Source organism: Rhinoderma darwinii, chromosome 5 (assembly GCF_050947455.1).
Source record: "Rhinoderma darwinii isolate aRhiDar2 chromosome 5, aRhiDar2.hap1, whole genome shotgun sequence".
NCBI lineage: Eukaryota > Metazoa > Chordata > Amphibia > Anura > Rhinodermatidae > Rhinoderma > Rhinoderma darwinii.
This window is the reverse complement of record NC_134691.1, coordinates 47,048,822-47,070,631: the sequence shown is the minus strand read 5'-3', so window position 1 is coordinate 47,070,631 and position 21,810 is coordinate 47,048,822. Positions and strand designations below refer to the sequence as shown.

Below are 21,810 nucleotides of genomic sequence, written 5' to 3'. Positions count from 1 at the left end.
CCTCTGCTCAAAAGCTGAAGATGAATTGGCTTCACCAGAATAAAATCAACGTTTTGGAATGGCCCAGGCAGAGCCCAGACCTTAATCCCATTGAAAATCTGTGGGGTGACCTGAAGAGGGCTGTACACAGGAGATGCCCTCGCAATCTGACAGATTTGGAGCGTTTTTGCAAGGAAGAGTGGGCAACAATTGCCAAGTCAAGATGTGCCATGCTGATAGACTTCTACCCAAAAATACTGAATACTGTCATAAACGAATACTTTTGTCGAATGACCCTTTTGACTTTAAGGGTGTGCATATTTACGCAACCACATTATTTTTGTTTTTTATTTTTCCACACTAGAAGGTTTGTTTGTTTTTCAATGGAATTGTACAGATTGTGGGTGCCATTAAAGGTGGAAAAAGTTCTGAAATTATTCATCTTGTTACAAAATCAGTACATGACATGAGCTTATTCAATCTGTTCACATGTTGTGGTACTATGGGGTGGTGTCTGTTGCTGTAGTTCTGCACTTCTAGGGGGACGTGCCTCAGAGCCAAGAAGGCTTGGCGTGGCCTGGGAGCATGGGTGTTTTTAGGCCACTGGGTTGCTCTCTCTGCGGTGTGGCAGTGACCGCTATGCGGTGCTGCAACCAATAGAGTAGGGACCCACTTTAACAGAGGTCGCTTTGAAGTGGCAAGTGGGCTTATACAATTTGATCAAAATATTAACAAAGAACCTCTTGTTCATGTTTATAAGTTTTTGCCCAGCAGCTATAGATCAAAGTATAACAAGTGGATGTGCGGTCCATGTCTAGCCTCACAATACTGATACTATGTATATGAGCAGTGAGGCTCCATCTAAAAAAGCGGGCACATACTGTATGTTCTCGCAGCAGCTCATGTAACTGAGAGATGTGCTGGAACTTCGTCTGTAAGTTATTGTTTTGTTTTGTTTTTATTTGTTTGGGTTTTTTTTAAATTTATTTTTTTCTGATTTTTGCGCTTTTCTTAACAGTATTGTAATTCTTTAAAAAAATAAAATAATAATTTATCCGTGACTGCAATGAAACTATCGTCATGATGTATTGCAGGGCTAGTACTATGGTGTAAAAATATTTTAATTCTCAAATGACGTTATGCCACATTTCCTGATCCCACTATGGACAAGAGGTTGTCCATAAGAAATGATTGGCCTATCATAGGTAGATTTCCTTTTTTCTTTTTTTCTTTTTTATTTATGGCCACGGCGGTTGTACGAGGCCCACTTCCCCTTAATTCTTTTTACCTGCTTGTAATGTCAATTGCACACACACGCATATCGGCAATTCACGGTACAGACTTCTGTGAACCGCCACTACAAGTGTGTCAGCGATTCACAGTATAAGCAGATAAAAACTATGAAGGGGAAAAAGTGGAAGCTGCGTCAATACAGCTGATCGTAGTTGGTGCATGTTGTTGGTTCCCCAACAATCCGATATGGATGGCTTTTTATGAGGATAGGACATCCATTTATGACGCAAGGCCTAGTATGCGCAACAGATTTTTCTAGTACAAAATTTAATTTCATATTAAATTTCATTTTCTGAACAAGGGCAAGGGACAATCTAGAAAAGGCAGAGGAAGTGGACTCTGATGCCAACAACTTGAGGAGCCAGAAGCCGAGCGTAACACCAGTAGCATCTCTCCCGTGGTGACAACCGAGGACATTTCAGAGCCATCCACTTCAACCAGGGTTGCTTCATATGTAGCTCCAAGAACCACTTCCTGACACAGTCACATGGCTGCTGTGGTACAGGACAACAGGGCTCTTATCGATTCTAGAGTCCTAGAGTATCTCAACAGGAGCACATCTGAGAATCCAGAAGGGACCTTCCCACGGAGCCTCACCCTGCATTTGACTCAGCTACCTCCAGAACGTTGCCTTCTTGTTCAGGGAGCAATGATCGTGATGCTTCTGGCATCACTGCCACCTAATGATCCGAGGGCCATCTTCCGGGCAATAGACTTGTGGTGTCTCCACAACGAAGAGCCCATAGATAGTGAAGCGCCACTACCTACCCTGGTCACTCTTGGCCCTCCACCTACCCGGACCCCACAATACAGGCACCAGTACAAGTTATCACCTAGCCTTTTTTAGCCAGGATAGGGGGATGAATGTTCGTCCTGATTATTATGGCCCCTCAGCAAGCGGCCCAAGTTATCCGGGGCACGTTGCATACCCCTACCAAGGGCATCATCAGGGACACGATCCACCTGACAGACCTTCCACAGGTCCACCTGCCACCTCTTCAGCAGGAGCATTAGCTCATGATCTCTTTAACCCCTTCCCGTCGTAAACAACTTTCAGATTTTCATTTTCGTTTTTTCCTCCCCACATTCCAGAAGCCATAACGTCTTTATTTTTCCGTCGATATAGTACTCTGAGGGCTTGATTTTTGCGGGACGAGTTGTAGTTTTTCCTAGCACCATTTATTTTGCCGTATAATGTACTAGGAAACAGGGAAAAAAATTATTTGTGGGGTAGAAAATGAAAAAAACAGCGATTCCTCCATGGTTTTTTGCGCGCTGTTTTTACGGAATTCACTGTGCAATTAAAACAACATGTTAACTTTATTCTGTGGGTCAATACGGTTACGGAGATACCATATATATATATCGTTTTTGTCTATATTTTACTACTTTTACATGTAAAAACCTAATTGTAAAAAAGAAAATTTATTTTGCGTCGCCAAATTCCGCGAGCCCCAACTTTTTTTATTTTTCCGTTGATTAAGCGGTATGAGGGCTTATTTTTTGCGGCACAAGCTGCAGTTTTTAATAATACCATTTTGGTGTAAATGCGACGGTTTGATCACTTTTATTTCCTTTTTTGTGGGAGATTAGGTGACCAACAAATAGACATTCTGGCGTTTACAATTTTTTTTTTTTTTTTACGGCTTTCACCGTGCAGGTTAAATAACGATATATTATAATAGTTCAGACTTTTACGGACGTGGAAATACCAATTATGTTTTATTTATTTTTTTATTTTTTTACTATGCTCTAGGGGGGGAAATGGGCTTAATAGGTGAACAAAGATGGCGGACCTGGGGGCATTCATTAAGCCCCCAGGCAGCCATAGCAACTATCGCCCCCCCGCGATTGCGTTGCGGGGGGGGCGATGAGCTGTTAGAGGGGGTCGCCCCCCTCTTTCTGACGATTTCAATGCTGCGGTCAGTATTGACCGCGGCATTTAATGAGTTAAACCAGTGGGATCGCGCTCGAGCGCGATCCCGCTAGTTACTCTAAAGTGTCAGCTGTAACATACAGCCGACACCCTCATCGTATGGAGCGAGCTCACAGCGTGAGCCCGCTCCATACTTCCCCCTACCTGACTTTGGCGTATGGATACGTCAAATGTCGGGAAGGGGTTAGAGGGAATCTGTCACCAGCATTTCACCTATTGAACTCTATTCACCCCTCACTGTCCGCTGCTGTCAAAAGTTCATTGCCGCTATCCCCTCTCCTAAACTCCTCCAACTATAATTAACGGCTGCAAACGGTTCACGCCTTTTATGGTAATTATCTGTCAGTCTTGTTCGTCCCTGTTCTTATGCCCGCCCTGAATGCCGAATTGCGCCCGTCATGTATATTCCAATACCCTTCCCTGCTTCGTCCGGGCCTCCAATCTAGTTACTGCGCATGCGCCGCTATGATGTCCTTTTGTGCGCATGCAACAAAACAGGACATCGATGTGCAGGAGCGAGATTTCATGTGTGCTGGAGGGAAGCGAGGAGCTGTCAATCAAATGTAAAGATGCGGGGTAAACTCGGAAAGGCTTGAGGAACGAATATATGACTCATTAGCATACGGCGCGGGAACACTAAAAGATGGAATGCTAATAGTACAGAGCCGACTTAGAAGATAATTATAGGTTGCATAAAAATTATTTTTCACCCACTTCCACCAAGTATTGCTGGTTTAATAGGTGAAATGCTGGTGGGGAGTTCCCTCTTAAGCTGTCATTTTTTTAAATTATTTTATCTTCTCTGTTGGTACCATCTTGGTGCATGTTTCTGCTGACCATGTTGGTTTGGTTGATCTTTTTATGCAAATATTTTATTGAGTTAAAAAAAACAAACCTTTGTCTTTATTGATTGTGTAGGGTTCTCGGGTGTTTATAACTTTAGAAGTCAGGTGGCTTGAATTGGGTAGTGTTCATATCTAATTACCTTTTGGGCATTGTCCGAGTACCGACACAATCGGGCTGATCATCTGTTGTTTGTTAGCTCTGAACGTAAATATGTAGTTATGGTAGCTGTATCTGACAACAGTGCTAATTAAATCCAGATCAGCAGTTTTGTGTCGTTCGTCACCCCCCCCCCCTGTTTGTAATTTGATAAATTTATGTATTTTTAATCGTAACTACACTTTTCTCAATTTTCACCAATGCGGGACAGGGAGCGTCAATCATAACCAATGGTGCAGGGAACTCCTAGTGAGGTATTTGTTTATAGTTTTGCCCAAAAATTTTTTTTTGCAGTTCCAAACTCTGCACGGTCAGTCAAAACCATGTACTACAGTAATAGTGAATTTTTTTTTGTTTTCTAAAAAAAATATAATTTTTTTTAACCCCTTTCCGCTGTAACCAGTTTTTCACTTTCGCTTTTTCCTTCCCACCTCCCAAAAGCCATAACTTTTTTTTCCATCAAAATTGCCGTATTCTGGCTTGTTTTTGCGGGACCAGTTGTAGATTTTCACGGCACCATTTATTGTACAATTTAAAGGGAATGTGTCGCTAGTTAAACAGTTAGTGTATAGGTGATTAAACATTGTTCTAATTTTTTTAATTTTTTCACGAGTCAGGAAATATTATAAATTAGATTCTAATTTATAATATTTCCCAGCGCTGGTCACTAGATGGCGCAATTCCCAAAATTGCAGCATTGCATGTGGTAAAGCAACCACATTGCTTTATGCTGCAAAATTTGAGAAAAATCCCTCGCTCTAGTGAGCTCTCAGAATCCCCCCTCCTTTATCCTGGCTAGTGCCGGGAGAAACGAGGGGATTGAACGGTCAAACCTCCTACAGTGTGTGTCGCCATTTTTTGAGCTAACACACAGTGTAGTAGGTTAACATACAGTAGTAAACACAGTAAAACACGTACATACACAGACCTAACTTACCTGCTCCTGCCGCCGCCGCTCCCTCCGGTCCGTCCGCTCCGTCTGCTACCTCCGCTCCAAGTGCACAAGTCCGGAAGCCGCGACCGGAAGTAGTAATCTTACTGTCCGGCCGCGACTTCCGGTCCACAAGAAAATGGCACCGGACGTCGCACAATTTGGAATGTGTGGGAGTGGCGCATGCGCCGTTCCCACACAGACGGCGTACAGCATAGTGGATGGAACGGACCCCGTTCGCATTCACTATGGGACTGTATGTGCCGTATTCCATGTCTGTATGTGTCGTTAATCGACACATACAGAGATGGAAAAAAAAATGGCAGCCCCCATAGGGAAGAGAAAGTGAAAAAATAAAAAAAAGTAAAACACAAACACACAAATAATTTTTTTTAAATAAAACACTAAAAGCAAATTGATCTAAAAAATTATTTTTTCGTGACACTGGTCCTTTAATGTAGTGGGAAACTGAGGAAAAAATATTTGTGGGGTGGAATAGGAAAAAAACAGCAATTCCTCGATCTTTTAGTGGGTTTTGTTTTTACGGCATTCACCGTGCGATATAAACGGCACGGTAAGTGGGAAAAGGTTGTTTTGTTTTTTTTACGCTTTCATTTTTTATTTATTTATTTAAAAAAAAAAAATACTTTTTAAATATTTTTTTTTTTAACTGTTTTTCACTTTTTTTTTTACTTGTCCCCTAAGGGACTTGAACCAGCGATCGTTGGATCGCTTGCACGATATACTGCAATACTAATGTATGACAGTCTCCTACCTCTTTTTCAGTAGCAGTTTTACCCTGTTTTACCATTTAATGCATAATTGAAGATTTCCTTGGCCCGAGTTTATAACCTTACATTTATCCACATTAACCTTTTTATTTGCCATTTCTCTTTCCAATCCTCCATCTGCAGTAAATAAGTCTGTATTGTATATAGCGGCTGATTGTCAGCGCTATGACTAATGAAAGAGAAAAGCTGTGGTTCTGCCCCTCTGATATCTAGAATGAAAGATATTGTTTGCGTTGAGTAAAAAGATTTGCAGTAAATGTGTGGTGTTGGAGGTAATGGACGCTCTTATCAGAGGCCACGTCTATGACATATGTTCTATACACTTGTGGATGGGAGACACATGTTAAGGTCTTCACTGCAGAGTATTTGAGGATTCATTCATCCTTCACACAATAATATGCTGCTAATTTCCGATGTGATTCCGTTTGATCGCCTTCATCTGCACTTTCACCCTAGCTTGCGGTGATGTATAGATGAGCAGCTAACCTTGATCTGTTCGTTAGCAGATTCCTGCTGTGCAGAATGAAAATGTCTTTATTCTTACGTTGCCGTTAATTGCTGTTTTTATCCCCAATATTGTCTTATCAAGTGCGGTTTAGTATCCCAGTTTTATTATTAGTAGAAGCCAGGTGTTGTCTAGTTTTGACAATACATTTTTGTAAAAAACATCCCCCAAAAATAAGCTGATCACAGGTTCTCCCATTGATGGAGCAGCCAGTGTTAAGTTCCCCTGCAGCACCACCACAGGCCAAATTCAGCATTACATGGTGCTCATTGAAATCAATGACCTGTCTGTGTGAGGCATGGAAGTGTTGGGTCCTCCAGAGACGCTCTTTGTAGCTGCTCTCCTTATTGGCTAATAGATGGAAGTAATGAATGAGTAACTCCCCTCTATTAACTCAAAATGATCTCCTTCTATACAATCTCTGTACAGACTTAGGCCTCATTTACACGAGCGTAATATACGCGCGTGCTTTTCACGCGTGTCGTACGCACCTATATTACTCTATGGGGCAGTGCAGACCATGCGTGATTTTTGCGCAGCGCGAGTGTGTTGCGTAAAACTTACGACATGTTCTATAATCGTGCGTTTTTCACGCATCACGCACCCATTGAAGTCAATGGGTGCGTGAAAACCACGCATGCCGCACGGAAGCACTTCCGTGCGAACTGCGTGATTCGCGCAAGAGCTGTCAAAAGGATGAATGTAAACCGAAAAGCACCACGTGCTTTTCTGTTTACAAACATCCAAACGGAGTGTCAAATTAGAGATGAGCGCACCGAACTTCACCGGGTTCGGCCGAACTCGTTTTGACCGAACCCGGCAAAAAATTTTCCGGTACGCGACGTCAGGAGACAGTCACTGTCCACGGTGCTGAAAGAGTTAAACTGGTTCAGCACCCTGAACAGTGACTTCCGATCACAATATACATGTACGTGTAAAAAAAAAAACCAGAAGTTCTGACTTACCGATAACTCCCGGCTTCTTCCTCCAGTCTGACCTCCCGGGATGACAATTCAGTCCAAGTCACAGCTGCAGCCAATCACAGGCCAAGCACAGGCTGCAGCCAATCACAGGCTGCAGCGGTCACATGGACTGCCGCGTCATCCTGGGAGGTGGGGCCGGATGACAAGAGAGGGACGCGTCACCAAGGCAACGGCCGGGAGACCGGACTGGAGGAAGCAGGAAGTTCATGGTAAGTGTGAACGTCTTTTTTTTTTTTTTATTCACAGGTTGGTGTATATAGTGATCGGAATTCACTGTCGAGGGTGCTGAAAGAGTTACTGCCGATCAGTTAGCTCTTTCAGCACCCTGGACAGTGACGGACGTCGACTAGCCTCATCTCTATGATGGCGGCTGCACGAAAATCACGCAGCCGCGCATCATACACTGATGACACACGGAGCTGTCAAGTGCCTTTTGCGCACGCCAAACGCTGCGTTTTTTGGCGTGCGCAAAACTCATACGCTCGTGTAAATGAGGCCTTATCCCACGGCAAATGTCAATGCAAACTTCTAGTGTAATTTGCAGAATCTGTTTTCGTCTCTTTTTGAAGCATCTTTTCATGGTATTCTTCAGGGAATTTGAGTTTCCTAGTAACCGCTTGACTTCCAGCCCGAGAGACCACTATTTGAATGCATGTAGCAAAATATACAAAATAGGTTTTGTTTTTTTGCTCCGATTTAATACCAGTTTGGGGCCATGTATAAAATCTCATTTAACTGGGTAATTCAGGGTTTTAAAATTGATGGCCTATCCTTAGTATAGGCCTTCAATGTGAGATCAGTGAAGGTTTGAGTCTCGGCACCCCCGCAGATCGTCTGTTTGAAGGGGCCGGGGTGCTCGTACGAATGCTGTGTCCTCTGTATTGTTTTACATAGGGTTAATTCCTGTTCATACTTTAACACGCCATTGCTTTCGTAGCCGCTAATCGAGGTATTACAACATTGTCCGATGTGTAAGTACGTACATACCGGAATGAACCCTATGTGAACAACGAAGAAGCTGCTGCACTCATACAAGCACCGTAGCCCCTTAATACAGCTGATCAGCGGGAATGCCGGGAGTCGGGCCCCCACCAATCTAATATTGATGGCCTATTCTAAGTTGCACAAAACACACTGATAGTTTTTTTTTATTTGTAATAAAAATGTGTATTTCAAAGGTGTACATAGCCTTTAAAGAGTATCTGCACTTTCTGCCTTTATAGAGACATATCAAAAGTTTGGATTGGTGGGGGTCCGGGTGCTGAGACCCTGAAATGATGCGGAGCGCCCTGCACCTTTGGCTGTGATCTGCGCTACCTGTCAGGCTGAAGACGGCTTACATAGACGTTCTCTGTGAGCAGTCGTCAGCCTAACAAGGAGCTCCGATCACAGCCGAAGGAGCAGGACGCTCCACTTCATTTCAGGGTCTCAGCACCCGGACCCCCACAAATCCAAACTTTTCATATCTCTGACATATCAAAAGTTTGCAGAAAGTGCAGTTACTCTTTAATCTCTACCTGTATTAACCCCTTAATGACCGGGCCTGAAAAGGCCTTAATGGCCAGCTTAATTTGTCTGTTTTTGCCTCTCTGCATTTCAGCAGCCATAACTTTTTTATTTTTCCATTGACGTGGCTGTATGAGGCCTTGTTTTATGTGGGGGAAATAGTATTTTTCCCCCCGCAGTTTGAGGGTAGGAAAAATTAATTTTTACGGTGTGACTATAGGAAAAAGCGATTCTCGCAATAGTTTTTCTTGTTTGTTTTTTATTCCGTTCATGTTTCACACTAAATAACCTGCATAATTAATTTAACAGGTTGTTATGATCATGTAGATACCTAATATGTGTAGTTTTTTGAAATCTAATGTAAGGGCAATAAAATATATTTTATGCAAAATAATGACCTTTTATTGGGGATATTTTTATTTTTTAATCCCATTAAGGGATAACTTTATTCACAACTCTATTTTTTACTTGTGTATTAGTATTCTCTTGTATGCGAATAAATGATCTTCTGTGTCACTATGACACAGGCTGCTGTTAGGGCAGCACATAGTGTGCTCTAACAGCAGGCAAACTGAACAGACAGCCCTGGGGTCCTTTGTAGGTCCCCAGGGCTGACTGCAGAGGGATTCCTCCAGTCTTTGATCACGTCACCGGGTTTCCGATGACAAGATCAAAAAGGGAGTGCCCTTTGATCATGCCGCGGTCACAGACTGTTTTACGACCCCAGCTGTGTTCAGGAGGCTTCTCTAAGATCAGGAGCTGTTAGTTACAGCTCCTGCTTAGAGGATGAGCGCTCATCAGCCTCTTCTACAGCGACACCAAAAGACGTCGCTGTAGATTAACCCCTTAACGCTCAGTGACATACTATTACGTCATGGAAAGCGCCCTGTTCGCGCTCCATGACGGAATAGTACGTCTCGGGAGTAACGGCCGTTTCGGCCGTCCTCCCGACACATACAGGAGCTGTGACAGCTGCTGTCTTGTTCAGCAGCTGTCACAGCTCCTACAGCGGGGACCGATCGCTGTGTCCCCGCTGATTAACCCCTTAAAAGCCGCGTTCTATAGAGATCGCGGCTTTTTAGGGGTTAAGCTGCCATCGCCGGCCTGCTACACGATAGCGGCCGGCGATGGTGACTATGGCAACCGGACACCAAACAGTGGCGTCCGGCTATGCCATAGACTGAAGCCTAGTGGGTCCTGACAACGTCAGGACCCACTATGCTTGCTGTCAGTGAGTAGCTGACAGTTCTAATACACTGCACTACGCATGTAGTGCAGTGTATTAGAATAGCGATCAGGGCCTCCTGCCCTCAAGTCCCTTAGTGGGACAAAGTAAAAAAGTTAAAAAAAGATGTGTAAAAATAAGAAAATAAATGATTTAAAAGTATTAAAAGTAAAAATCCCCCCTTTTCCCTTATCAGTCATTTATTATTAATAAAAATATATAAACAAACAAATAAACTATACATAATTGGTATCGCCGCGTCCGTAACGGCCTGAACTACAAAACGATGTCGTTATTTATCACACGCGGTGAACGCCGTAAAAGAAAATAATAATAAACCGTCCCAGAATCACAATTGTTTGGTCACTTCACCTCGCAAAAAATGGAATAAAAAGAGATCAAAAAGTCGCATGTACCTAAAAATGGTATTGATGGAAACTACAGTTCGTTACGCAAAAAATAAGTCCTCGCACGGCTTTATTGATGGAAAAATAAAAAGTTCTGGCGCTTAGAATAAGGTAACACAAAAAGTGAATGATTGTTTACAAAACGTATTTTATTGTGCAAACGCCATAAGACATAAAAAAAACCTATAAACATCTGGTATCGCCGTAATCGTATCGCCCCGCAGAATAAAGTGAATATGTCATTTATAGCGCACGGTGAACGCTGTAAAAAAAAAAGAATAAAAAAACAATAGTAGGATTGCTGTTTTTTAGTCACCACGCCACCTAAAAATAGAATAAAAACTGATCAAAAAGCCGCATGCACCCCATGAAAACTACAGTGTATTCCTCAAGGGGTTTAGTGTCCAAAATGGGGTCACTTTTGGTTGGTTTCCAATGTTTTGGCACCACAAGACCTCTTCAAACCGGACATGGTGCCTAATAAAAAAGAGGTCTCATAATCCACTGGGTGCTCCTTTGCTTCAGAGGCCGGCGCTTCAGTCCATTACCGCACTAGGGCCACATGTGGGATATTTCTCAAAACTGCAGAATCTGGGCAATACGTATTAAGTTGCGTTTCTCTGATAAATCCTTTTGTGTTGTAAAAAAAATGGTATAAAGGGGGTTTCTGACAAAAAAAAAAGTAAATTTCACACCTACTTTGCTCTAAATTTCTGTGAAACACCTAAAGGGTTCATAAACTTTCTAAATGCTGTTGTGAATACTTTGAGGAGTCTAGTTTCTAAAATGGGGTGTTTGATAGGGGTTTCTAATATATAGGCCCCTCAAAGCAACTTCAGAACTGAACTGGAACCTAAAAAAATAAAATAAATGAGGCAATACTTCGCTTCTTACATTATACTGATAATGAGCCGTGCCCACCCCGAGATGACCCCAGTTTTGACCGTTTGTATAAACGGAGACCCCTATTAGACCGTTTCAGTGCCCGGTTTTCCCAAGCATTCACCCCCGAGACGTGTATTTCTATTGATGAGTCCCTGGTACATTTTAAAGGGAGGGTTCAATTCCGCGAGTACCTGCCGGGTAAGAGGGCAAGGTATGGCGTGAAGATGTATAAGCTGCGAGAGTGCATCAGGGTATACCTACAGGTTTAGGATATATGAAGGAAAGGCCACCCCCCAAACCAGACTGCATCCTGGACTACAATAGGTACATGGGAGGGATGGACTTGTAAGATCAAATCCTGAAGCCCTACAGCGCCATGCGGTGTGGTATAAGAAGCTGGCCGTGCACATCATACAGATGGCATTGTACAATGCGTACGTGCTACGTCGATGTGCAGGCCAGACGGGAACTTTCCTTGAATTTCAAGAGGTGATTATCAAGAACCTAATCTTTAGGGACCAAGAAGGGGGGGCACCCAGTACTTCTGGAAGCGAGGCCACACGCATCGTACCAGGGCGGCAACACTTTCCAGGAGAAGTTCCCCAAACTGGCAAGAAGGGAAAAAGTCAAAAGAGGTGCAAAGTCTGCTATAAGGGATGACACAATATATCAATGTGACACGTGTCCCGAATAACCAGAGCTCTGTATGAAAGAGCGTTTTAAAATGTATCATACATCCCTTGGTTTATAATTTACCCCAATTTTACTTACCCTGACGCCCCCCGCACAGCTTATCCCCCCTCGTCTTTCCCCTCTGAGCCCTGCTGTGTGCCCAGGCAGCTGATAACAGCCACATGTAGGGTATTGCCGTACCCAGGAGAACCCACATTACAGTTTATGGGGTGTAGGTCTCTGGTCAAAATGCTCACTACACCTCCAGATGAATGCCTTAAGGGTGTCGTTTTTAAAACGGGGTCACTTCTTGCGGGTTTCAACTGTACTGGTACCTCAGGGGCTTCTGCATACATGACTTCGCACTAGAAAATCCCCAGTAGGCCAAATGGTGGTCCTTTCCTTCTGAGCCCTCCCATGGGCCCAAACGGCAGTTTATCACAACAAATGGGGTATTGTGGCACTCAGAACAAATTGCGCAACAGAATGGGGTATTTTGTTTCTTGTGAAAATAAGAAATTTTCAGCCAAAACGACATATTATTTGCAAAAATAATTTTGTTTTCATTCCCAGCCCAATTCAAATAAGTTCTGTGAAAAAACTATGGTGTCAAAATGGTCACAACACCCATAAATGAATTCCTTGAGGGGTGTAGTTTCCAAAATGGGGTCACTATTGGGGTATTCCTACTGTTTTGGCACCTCAACACCTTTTCAAACCTGGCATGCTGCCTAAAATATATTCTAATAAAAAAGAGGACTCAAAATGCACTAGGTGCTTCTTTGCTTCTAGGGCTTGTGTTTTAGTCCACGAGCGCAGTAGGGCCACATGTGGGACATTTCTAAAAACTGCAGAATCTGGACAATACATATTTAGTAGTGTTTCTCTGGTAAAACCTTCTTTGTTACAGAAAAAAAAATGAATAAAATTGAAATTCAGCAAGAAAAATGAAATTTGCAAATTTCACCTCCACTTTGCTTTAATTCCTGTGAAATGCCTGAAGGGTTAAAAAACTTTCTAAATGCTGTTTTGAATACTTTGAGGGGTCTAGTTTTTAAAATGGGGTCTTTTATCAGGGTTTCTAATACATAGGCCCCACAAAGCCACTTCAGAACTCAAGAGGTACCTTAAAAAAAATGCTTTTGAAATTTTCTTAAAAATATGAGAAATTGCTGTTTATGTTCTAAGCCTTGTAACGTCCAAGAAAAATAAAATAATGTTCAAAAAACGATGCCAATCTAAAGTAGACATATGGGAAATGTGAACTAGCAACTATTTTGGGTGGTATAACCGTCTGTTTTACAAGCAGATGCATTTAAATTCTGAAAAATGCTATTTTTTCAACATTTTCTCTACATTTAGCAATTTTTTACCAATAAACACTGAATATATCGACCAAATTTTACCACGAACATGAAGCCCAATGTGTCACGAGAAAACAATCTCAGAATCGCTTGGGTAGGTTTAAGCATTCCGACGTTATTACCACATAAAGTGAAATATGTCAGATTTGAAAAATGGGCTCTGAGCCTTAAGGCCAAAACTAGGCTGCGTCCTTAAGGGGTTAAGCACCTGCATCACCTATCGTCAAAAGACAGTGGGCGGTCGTTAAGGAGTTAAATTTGTAACCTAAATGCCATTAAGCATCATAGAAGACAATTCGCCCCGTGCTTACCTTATTCTAAACTTTCTCCTTTAGGCTCGATCTTTTCAGAACAAGGTTCATAAAGCTGCTTTTCCTGCCTTCAATGTCACAGTAAGTATTTTGAATCACATTTTTCTATGGGAATGACGGAAACAGCTGAGCGCTTTAGTCTGTCAGCTCCATTGACATTAAATGGTGCAGAAGCGTACGTGCGTGACAGCCACTCCATTCAAAATCCTCCTCACGGAGATCATGCAGTGAGGAAGACCGGGGCTCGGGACCCTCATTTTAGAGATTTAGGCGTCCCAGTGGTGAGGCCCCAGCGATCATCCATTTATCACCTATCCTGTGTATAGGTGATTTTAATGTTAATTGTGGGGAAATCTTTTTTTATGCTAAGGCTAGCGCATGAAACACCAGACCATTTATTTTTTTCTTGAATGCATCTAGAATAAAAATGAAGCTCCTTTGCAAATCGTATTGTTGCAAACCCATACGTAGCATTTCCCATCCCTAGTAGTTACATAGAGAGAGCATATTCTGCAGCTATTTGGTCTTCTATTTGGTCGATCTATTCGTTTTTGAAGTGTGGGAGAAAACCATAGGAGATCCACTGAAAGCTTGAGGAGAACATAGAGGCTCCATACAAATGTTACCAACTTATGAGATTAGTGTTAACGCTGAAGTAATGTCGTTCCTAGTTACTTGGGCCGGTTCCGTACAGAATCGCTTGACTAGCCTGCCTGATCTTCAGATGTGGAATTATCAAAGTGCTCTTCTATTTCTCCCCCAGGGTCCGGGAGGAAAAAAAGCACAACCCCAAGCACTCCCCTAAATGGCCCCTCTACAGAGGTTGTGTCTCTGCTTCTTCAACATAGTTAATGGGACAGAACTCGCGTGGAAAGTCAAGCAAATGCTAAGGGTGCAACCATGAAATCACGTTTTAGAACAATTTGTTTTCCTTAAAGGGCTATTTTTCAGTTTTCCATTGATGTGGGGCATAGAATGGGTAATAATTCAGAGCAGAAATTGACCTGCGGTGCATATTTTTCGTACCGCAGCAAGTCCATTCCTGCTGTGGAAAGTGGACTGAGTTGCTGCGTTTTTCAGAGGAGATTTCACCATCTCCCAACATTGTGAAAAACGCAGAAAAATACGCACCATATTCTGCAGTAAAAAACGCAGGCAATGTTGTGTTTTTTTCCGCAGCGGATTGTCTGCTAGTTTCCACGGAATTGCTGCAGAAGTTTTCTGCAGCAATTGTGTTACGTGTGGACAAACCCTTACACAGTACTGCTCACAGCTGCTGCAGAACATCATAATACACGAGGCACTGCGGCACTTCTTTTGGAAAGGATACGGTTTTTCATATGAATCAAAGGTGAGCAGAGAGTACTCTGTTATTCTTCAGAAAGAGGTTCTGCAGCAACTGAAGTCTATATTGTAAGGAATAATGTTCCCCTTACTATAAATGATCTTCTGTGTCCCAAAGCAAAATCTGTACCAGGGCCCCTGGCTGTACTTGCATATTAATAAATATCTTATTTTATATTCCAGGTTCCATTGAACGGTTATTTAAAAAGACTCCGGAAGTCAGATTTCAATATATTTCATCCCAGCTTACAAAGGCGAGATCCATTGCTGCCATTGTCTTTATATATTCAAACCTGGAGGAAAACGTATTAAAATACATTTTTCGAAAAAAAAAATTGCCGCCTTTTTTTTTTTGGGGTCAATCAACTTTTTGGGTTATTTCAAAGTAACGTATCCAAAAAAGGGAGAATACTCAACGGGAGGATCCCCCCCCCCAGAGGCATAAAGACACAGATTAAAAGAATCATTACAGGGATTTACACAAAATCGAACACTTCGTACATAAAATCAGGTTTGCCGCCTTTGTTTTTATCATGTCATTCTTCTGTCCTTACAAACCGGCAGCTTTTCTCCTCTGCTTTACAGGATTACATTACACGGATTGATGGCGTGTGTGGTGCTTTTGCAGTATTAAATAACCTTGAATTGTATCGCACATCATCCGTATAGTTCAGCATTACATCCATTCAGCTGTAATGGGACGAGCAACAGAGAAGTCATGTCTTTATATCCGGCCCCAGCAGTAAATAAAGTGCCATCAGCTTCCACAAGCCTTTCCCATTGCCGGTGGTCATGTGTCAGAGGCAAAATTGGAGGGTGCCCATCGTTTGACTCTATCAGATTATGAGTGAGGAGATGACAAACATGGAGTGGTAGTAATCTTCTGCTATACCAACACCCACTGTAATAAGCCAACCAATTCTCCTTAAAAAGCATTCTCCAAATATAAGTTGTCGTCTTGCTGTTTCTTTAATATCTCTCTCTGGGAAAACAGGGTGACAACCAATGTTCCCTCTAAGTCTTGCCCTGCTCCCAAGCTGCTCCGCTCAGGAGCTGCCAAGTCCCCATCAATGGTGGGCGATCGGATGACCAAAAGTAATACCCGCAGTAAACGCTAATATAGCGACTAAATAAGGGAAGAAAACTTCTTTTAAATTAGTTTTAAATTACTTTTTTAAATACTATAATATTACAAGTCCAGCAGTAAAATAGACGACAGTTATAAACACCAATTATAGGCATCAGTGAAAGAATCACTCATTACACCTCTGCCCCTGTAGATAGCGCCACACAGAGCCCCTGTAGATGGCGCCACACAGACCCCCTGTAGATAGCGCTACACAGACCCCCTGTAGATAGCGCTACACAGACCCCCTGTAGATAGCGCTACACAGACCCCCTGTAGATAGCGCTACACAGACCCCCTGTAGATAGCGCTACACAGACCCCCTGTAGATAGCGCTACACAGACCCCCTGTAGATAGCGCTACACAGACCCCCTGTAGATAGCGCTACACAGACCCCCTGTAGATAGCGCTACACAGACCCCCTGTAGATAGCGCCACACAGACCCCCTGTAGATAGCGCCACACAGACCCCCTGTAGATAGCGCCACACAGACCCCCTGTAGATAGCGCCACACAGACCCCCTGTAGATAGCGCCACACAGACCCCCTGTAGATAGCGCCACACAGACCCCCTGTAGATAGCGCCACACAGACCCCCTGTAGATAGCGCCACACAGACCCCCTGTAGATAGCGCCACACAGACCCCCTGTAGATAGCGCCACACAGACCCCCTGTAGATAGCGCCACACAGACCCCCTGTAGATAGCGCCACACAGACCCCCTGTAGATAGCGCCACACAGACCCCCTGTAGATAGCGCCACACAGACCCCCTGTAGATTGCACCACACAGACCCCTGTAGATTGCGCCACACAGACCCTTGTAGATAGCGCCACACAGACCCCTGTAGATAGCGCCACACAGACCCCCTGTAGATAGCGCCACACAGACCCCCTGTAGATAGCGCCACACAGACCCCCTGTAGATAGCGCCACACAGACCCCCTGTAGATAGCGCCACACAGACCCCCTGTAGATAGCGCCACACAGACCCCCTGTAGATAGCGCCACACAGACACCTTGTAGAGAGCGCCACACAGCCCCCCTGTAGAGAGCGCCACACAGCCCCCCTGTAGATACTGCTACACACACCCCCCTGTAGATAGCTTCACCCCCCTGTAGATAGCGACACACACAGCACCCGCCCTGTTGATAGCGTCACCCCCCTGCTGATAGCGCCACACGCAGCCCCCTGCAGATAGCGCCACACGCAGACATGATAATGTATGGGGACGAGCGATCAGGGTAACGACCGCTCGTCCTCATCCATAGCTCCGTGTGACGGGCAAACGAGCGCCAATCAATGATGTCTCGTTGATCGGCGCTTGGGTGCACTGGCCGGTGTAACTTAAACAGCTGTATATGATTTTAAACTAATAGACAAACACTGAAGGGCATCATAACTGGAAAGTATGGGGAAAATGTTTTAATGCACATTCGGCATATCCATATTTTTTTTAAATCAGAATTTTAATTAAAAATGTTCATTTTAAATAGTCATAACAATCCCTCTCCCTGTACCCACCCTTTCCACCCCAGCAAACATGGTACACCAAGTATTTATTCATACCTGTACATATCCATCTCCTCGAGAAAGGTTAAGAAAGTTTAAGGCCTTGTTCACGTTGAGTTCATTTGTCAAGCAGAAAAAGATCTGCCTTCAAATGTCCTTCAGGATTTTGGAGGCGGTTTTTAAAAGCCGGTTTTGAGGCCTTTTTTTTGTTTTGTTTTTCATTTGGGAACCTTAGGCTGTATTCCGGACCACAAATTTCCAGTGAAATCAACGGATAGCTGAAAAAACAGTGCCAACAGTGCTGTTTTTTGTGCTGAAAAGCCTCCAATCCCGGTCCGTCTGGTCAATGAACCACAAGTCCTCAATTTTTTTTCTGAACTTTACGTTTTATTCACGTAGGCTTGTCCATTATTAGCCATTATTTATTATATTAGCCTGTTATCTAAGAAAATTACGTTAATGCTGCGTAAGCTGGGATTCCTGTCGGTAGCTACTGTTATGCAAATAATTTTCTGGCCATATATAGAATCCTCACCACCGCCACCTTTTAAGGGTTCCGGAGCAGGTAAGTCTTAAACATCTGAGGAAACAGACGTATGGAGTTGGTGTAATGGTAGATTGGGTACAGAATTCGTCCGGTCAACCAACCCTTTCCAGAAGGACGATCGTTTCGGTCATGCCCATAACGTGCAAGAAGTCAGCTGTATAAATTTTATATCTAGTAGAAAGAGGACAGTCTGTCAACCCAATGTTGAATTGGAAAAGCGTTGTTCTGTATGCTCTATGAAGCACATAAATATGCGATAGCCAAATGAGCCACACGGAGGAACTACTGTGGAACCCTACCTATGATAACTTGCCATTGATCATCAATCAGACCTAGATCCCCTTCCCATTTTACTTTTAGTTAGAAGTTACTTATCCAGTATTGTAGTGAGAATGTATGGATATAATTTGAAAATAAGGCCTTCCACATAGGCCTTCCACCATATCAACTAAAGGGTTACGTACAACCGGTAAACTCACAAGCGTGCCATTGATGAATTCTTTGTTGAACGCATGCATTTATTAAAGATATTTATCAAATTAACTAGGTAATCCATAAACTGTTTGCAGTTGAGAGAATTGTTCAAGTTCCCCATTAGCAAACTCATGTGGCATACAGCGAACCCCCTTGAATTTCCATCTACCAAAACCCTCAAGACTGGCCAGCTCAGGAAGCCAGTATATTGAGTGCAACCGGATATGTCCATCATGTTCCGCATCTTCCATCTTACTTTATATATCGTACACCGTACAGGGAACTTTTTTAGCATTGTTTACGTTTTTGAGCCTCTAGAACCTCAAATAAATGATCTGTTGATAAGAAATGTCAAATTATAGCCTTATTAGGCTCAATGTTGTGCAGTCCCCAGCCTCTAATGTGTTGTAGCCGAGCTGCCACATAATAGGTGCCTGGGTCAGGAACTGCCAGGCCGCCATCATCCTTGTTCCTCTGCAGAGTTTCCAATTCAATCTGAGCAATCCCCCCAAACACCAGATTAGCTCTCTAAACATGCAATACATTTTGTAATTTTGCAGTATCCAGATAGGGGAGGTATGTCAATTTTATTATAATTGGGCATCCACGTCAGCCGCATCTTCATAACACCCATAAAAAAGAATGGAGAGCCGTGTGCATGCGCGGGCCTCTCTCCACTAGTCCCAGTCTGAAATCATCTGCTTGTGGCCGCTGCACCATCAAAACAGAGGTAGAGTGACTCCTGTTCTTGATACAGGTACAAGTCTGAGAGCTGGGATGCGCATCTATCAGACATTTATGGCATCTCCATAGGTGACTAAGTTGAGAATACCTCTTTAAATTTCTATGTGAGTGGGTCTAAATTTAGGCATTCAAAGTCAGAAAATTTCTGAGATACAAGGATCCCCAAATATTTAGTACAGCCTTGCATTCCAGCCTATTTTTAAGATTGTCAGCTTTGGCGACTAACGTGGTTATGGAGTGATCATGCCTACGGCTATCCCTCGTCACATAGGTGACCCGGTCATCCAGATCACTAATCTGGCCATCTGCTGCCGTTGTGCGATCAGACCATGTATGTCATGCCTTTGAAAGTCGCAACTTGCAAAGTCCGAGAAGAAATATCTTCGTTACAGCGTGTCACTGTCATACACTGTATATATCTTTCAATGTAGGTTCAGATTGAGATGGTGGTGCATCATTGCTGGTAACTTCACTGGGAAATAGCATGGGATCTGTGGAGGCCGGTTTCGGAGCTGCGTCATTCTCCGCTATCAAAGGGACTCTCGAATCCTCATCCTTACTTTCCTCATTCCGCCCCATAGCAGCTGGGATCCCATCAGGATGAGCGGTGGTGTAAGCTGCCAGTGATCTGGCACATCTCTCCGTCTGGTTTGCTAGCTCTAGAGTGTGTCCAGAAGCTCTTATAGCACGAGCTGCTGCATTTGAAATGCAGCACCCAAGCCTGCACAGAAAACAGGACACTGTTGGTTGTTTTATGCCACCTGCACAAAGGACAGAAATGCTGCAGAATTACTATCCGGAATTTTCTTGCGGAAATACTGCAGCGTTTATGCAAGATAAATTGACGTGCTGCAGATTTAAAATCCGCACCACATGTACATCTCTGCATGTTTGGTGTCAAATTTATTCTGCAGTGTGTGGATGAGATTTGTTGCTGCCACTGCAATATGCTGCGGAAATTCTGCAGGATTTCCATCCCGTGTGCCTTACAGCCCAAGAGCAAGATCTCTTCAGGATTCTTGCAGGAACTCCTGCAGTGTGCAAGCACTTAGATTGCCAGCCAGGCCATGCCCCACATTCAGTATATTTAGCTTGTTTTACCCTTTCACCTATGACAGCACCCCTGGAGAGACATCCCATTCGCTGGGCAGGAAGCCTGACGATATAAAAAAGGACACACCTCTCTACACACCAAGTCAGGTTTCCTGTCCTCTGGATGGGATTGTCCTGTGGATCAAGACACTCTCTCGAGGATTGCAGACCCTCCAACAGGTACTCACCTGTTTTCCTGGAGGTCTTCTGAAGATGTAAGTCTCTTAGGGAGCAACCTGTAGTCTGGGTCTGGTATCTCACTCCTCTCCCGAACACCGCTTCCCTCTACGTAGGTGGTAGATTCCCGCCGTGGGTGGGGTCTCTTCTGGGGGGGGGGGAGAAGCTCTTCTTGGGTCAGGCCTGGCTCCGGGTTACAGGCAGGACTCCTGACCCAGCGTTCGGCCGCTTCCGGCGCACTACAGTGACCACTTCCGGTCGCGGGTCACTTCCGGGGGAATGACGCGCGGATGTCCCAGGAATCGATGCTCCGGTGGCCCATGTGGGGAGGAGGGGCTACAGCGCGTCATGGCCTGGGAGCCTCCCCAGCCAATCCTAGGCCTATTTCTAGGCATGAACCAGAACGGCTCCTTCTCCAGCAAAGCAACCAGCATGGAAGCTCCAGGAGAAGTAGCAAGACGTGTGGAACGACCTGAGTGATCAGACCCAGGAAGATCCTCCAGTCCGGTACTTTAAACGGCATGGGATCTTCTAGGAAGCATGGTAGGACAGACCTTTTTTTTTCACATTATTAATTTTGTCCTTCCTTGTATATTGCATGTTTCCTAGGTCAGAGAGGGTCCCAGGAAAAAATTGGACAAGGCTCGCAACAAAGAATGTGCTGTGTGTAGTAGGAAGCTAGCAGCCTCTTATCAAAAATGGTTATGCCAGCTTTGTTTAGATAAGATCCTGGCAGAAGAATCCCCTAGCCTTGCCTCTAGCATAAGAGATATAATGCGTACAGAGGTTAAGAGCTCCCTTAGATCCCTCAGAAAGAATCATGATCGTCCTAGCACCTCGTCTGGCAAGACCTAGGCGTTTCTAATTCCTCTAGTGAAGAGGAAAGGTTTGAGGAGCGAGGGGAGCTAGGCTCTGACGAGGATGGGGGAGGGAAGAACTTATTCCCAGCGGATGACGTGGACCAACTTCTTACTTCTTAAAGCAGTCCGGGCCACTATGAATA

At 43.9% G+C, this 21,810-nt stretch overlaps 1 protein-coding gene across 3 annotated transcripts in view; it reads left to right on the top strand.

The window, feature by feature from the left end:
- NDUFAF6 (NADH:ubiquinone oxidoreductase complex assembly factor 6) overlaps positions 1-15,446 on the top strand; it is a 60,874-nt gene extending 45,428 nt beyond the window's left edge. The window contains exons 8-10 of one of the 3 annotated variants that reach the window (XM_075828035.1): positions 13,815-13,871; positions 14,554-14,612; positions 15,318-15,402. In XM_075828035.1, coding sequence (XP_075684150.1) covers positions 13,815-13,871; positions 14,554-14,595 — 99 coding nt within the window. In that variant the 3' untranslated portion in view covers positions 14,596-14,612; positions 15,318-15,402. The other 2 variants (XM_075828033.1, XM_075828034.1) reach the window with 2 other exon arrangements.
- Positions 15,447-21,810: the final 6,364 nt, after the last annotated feature.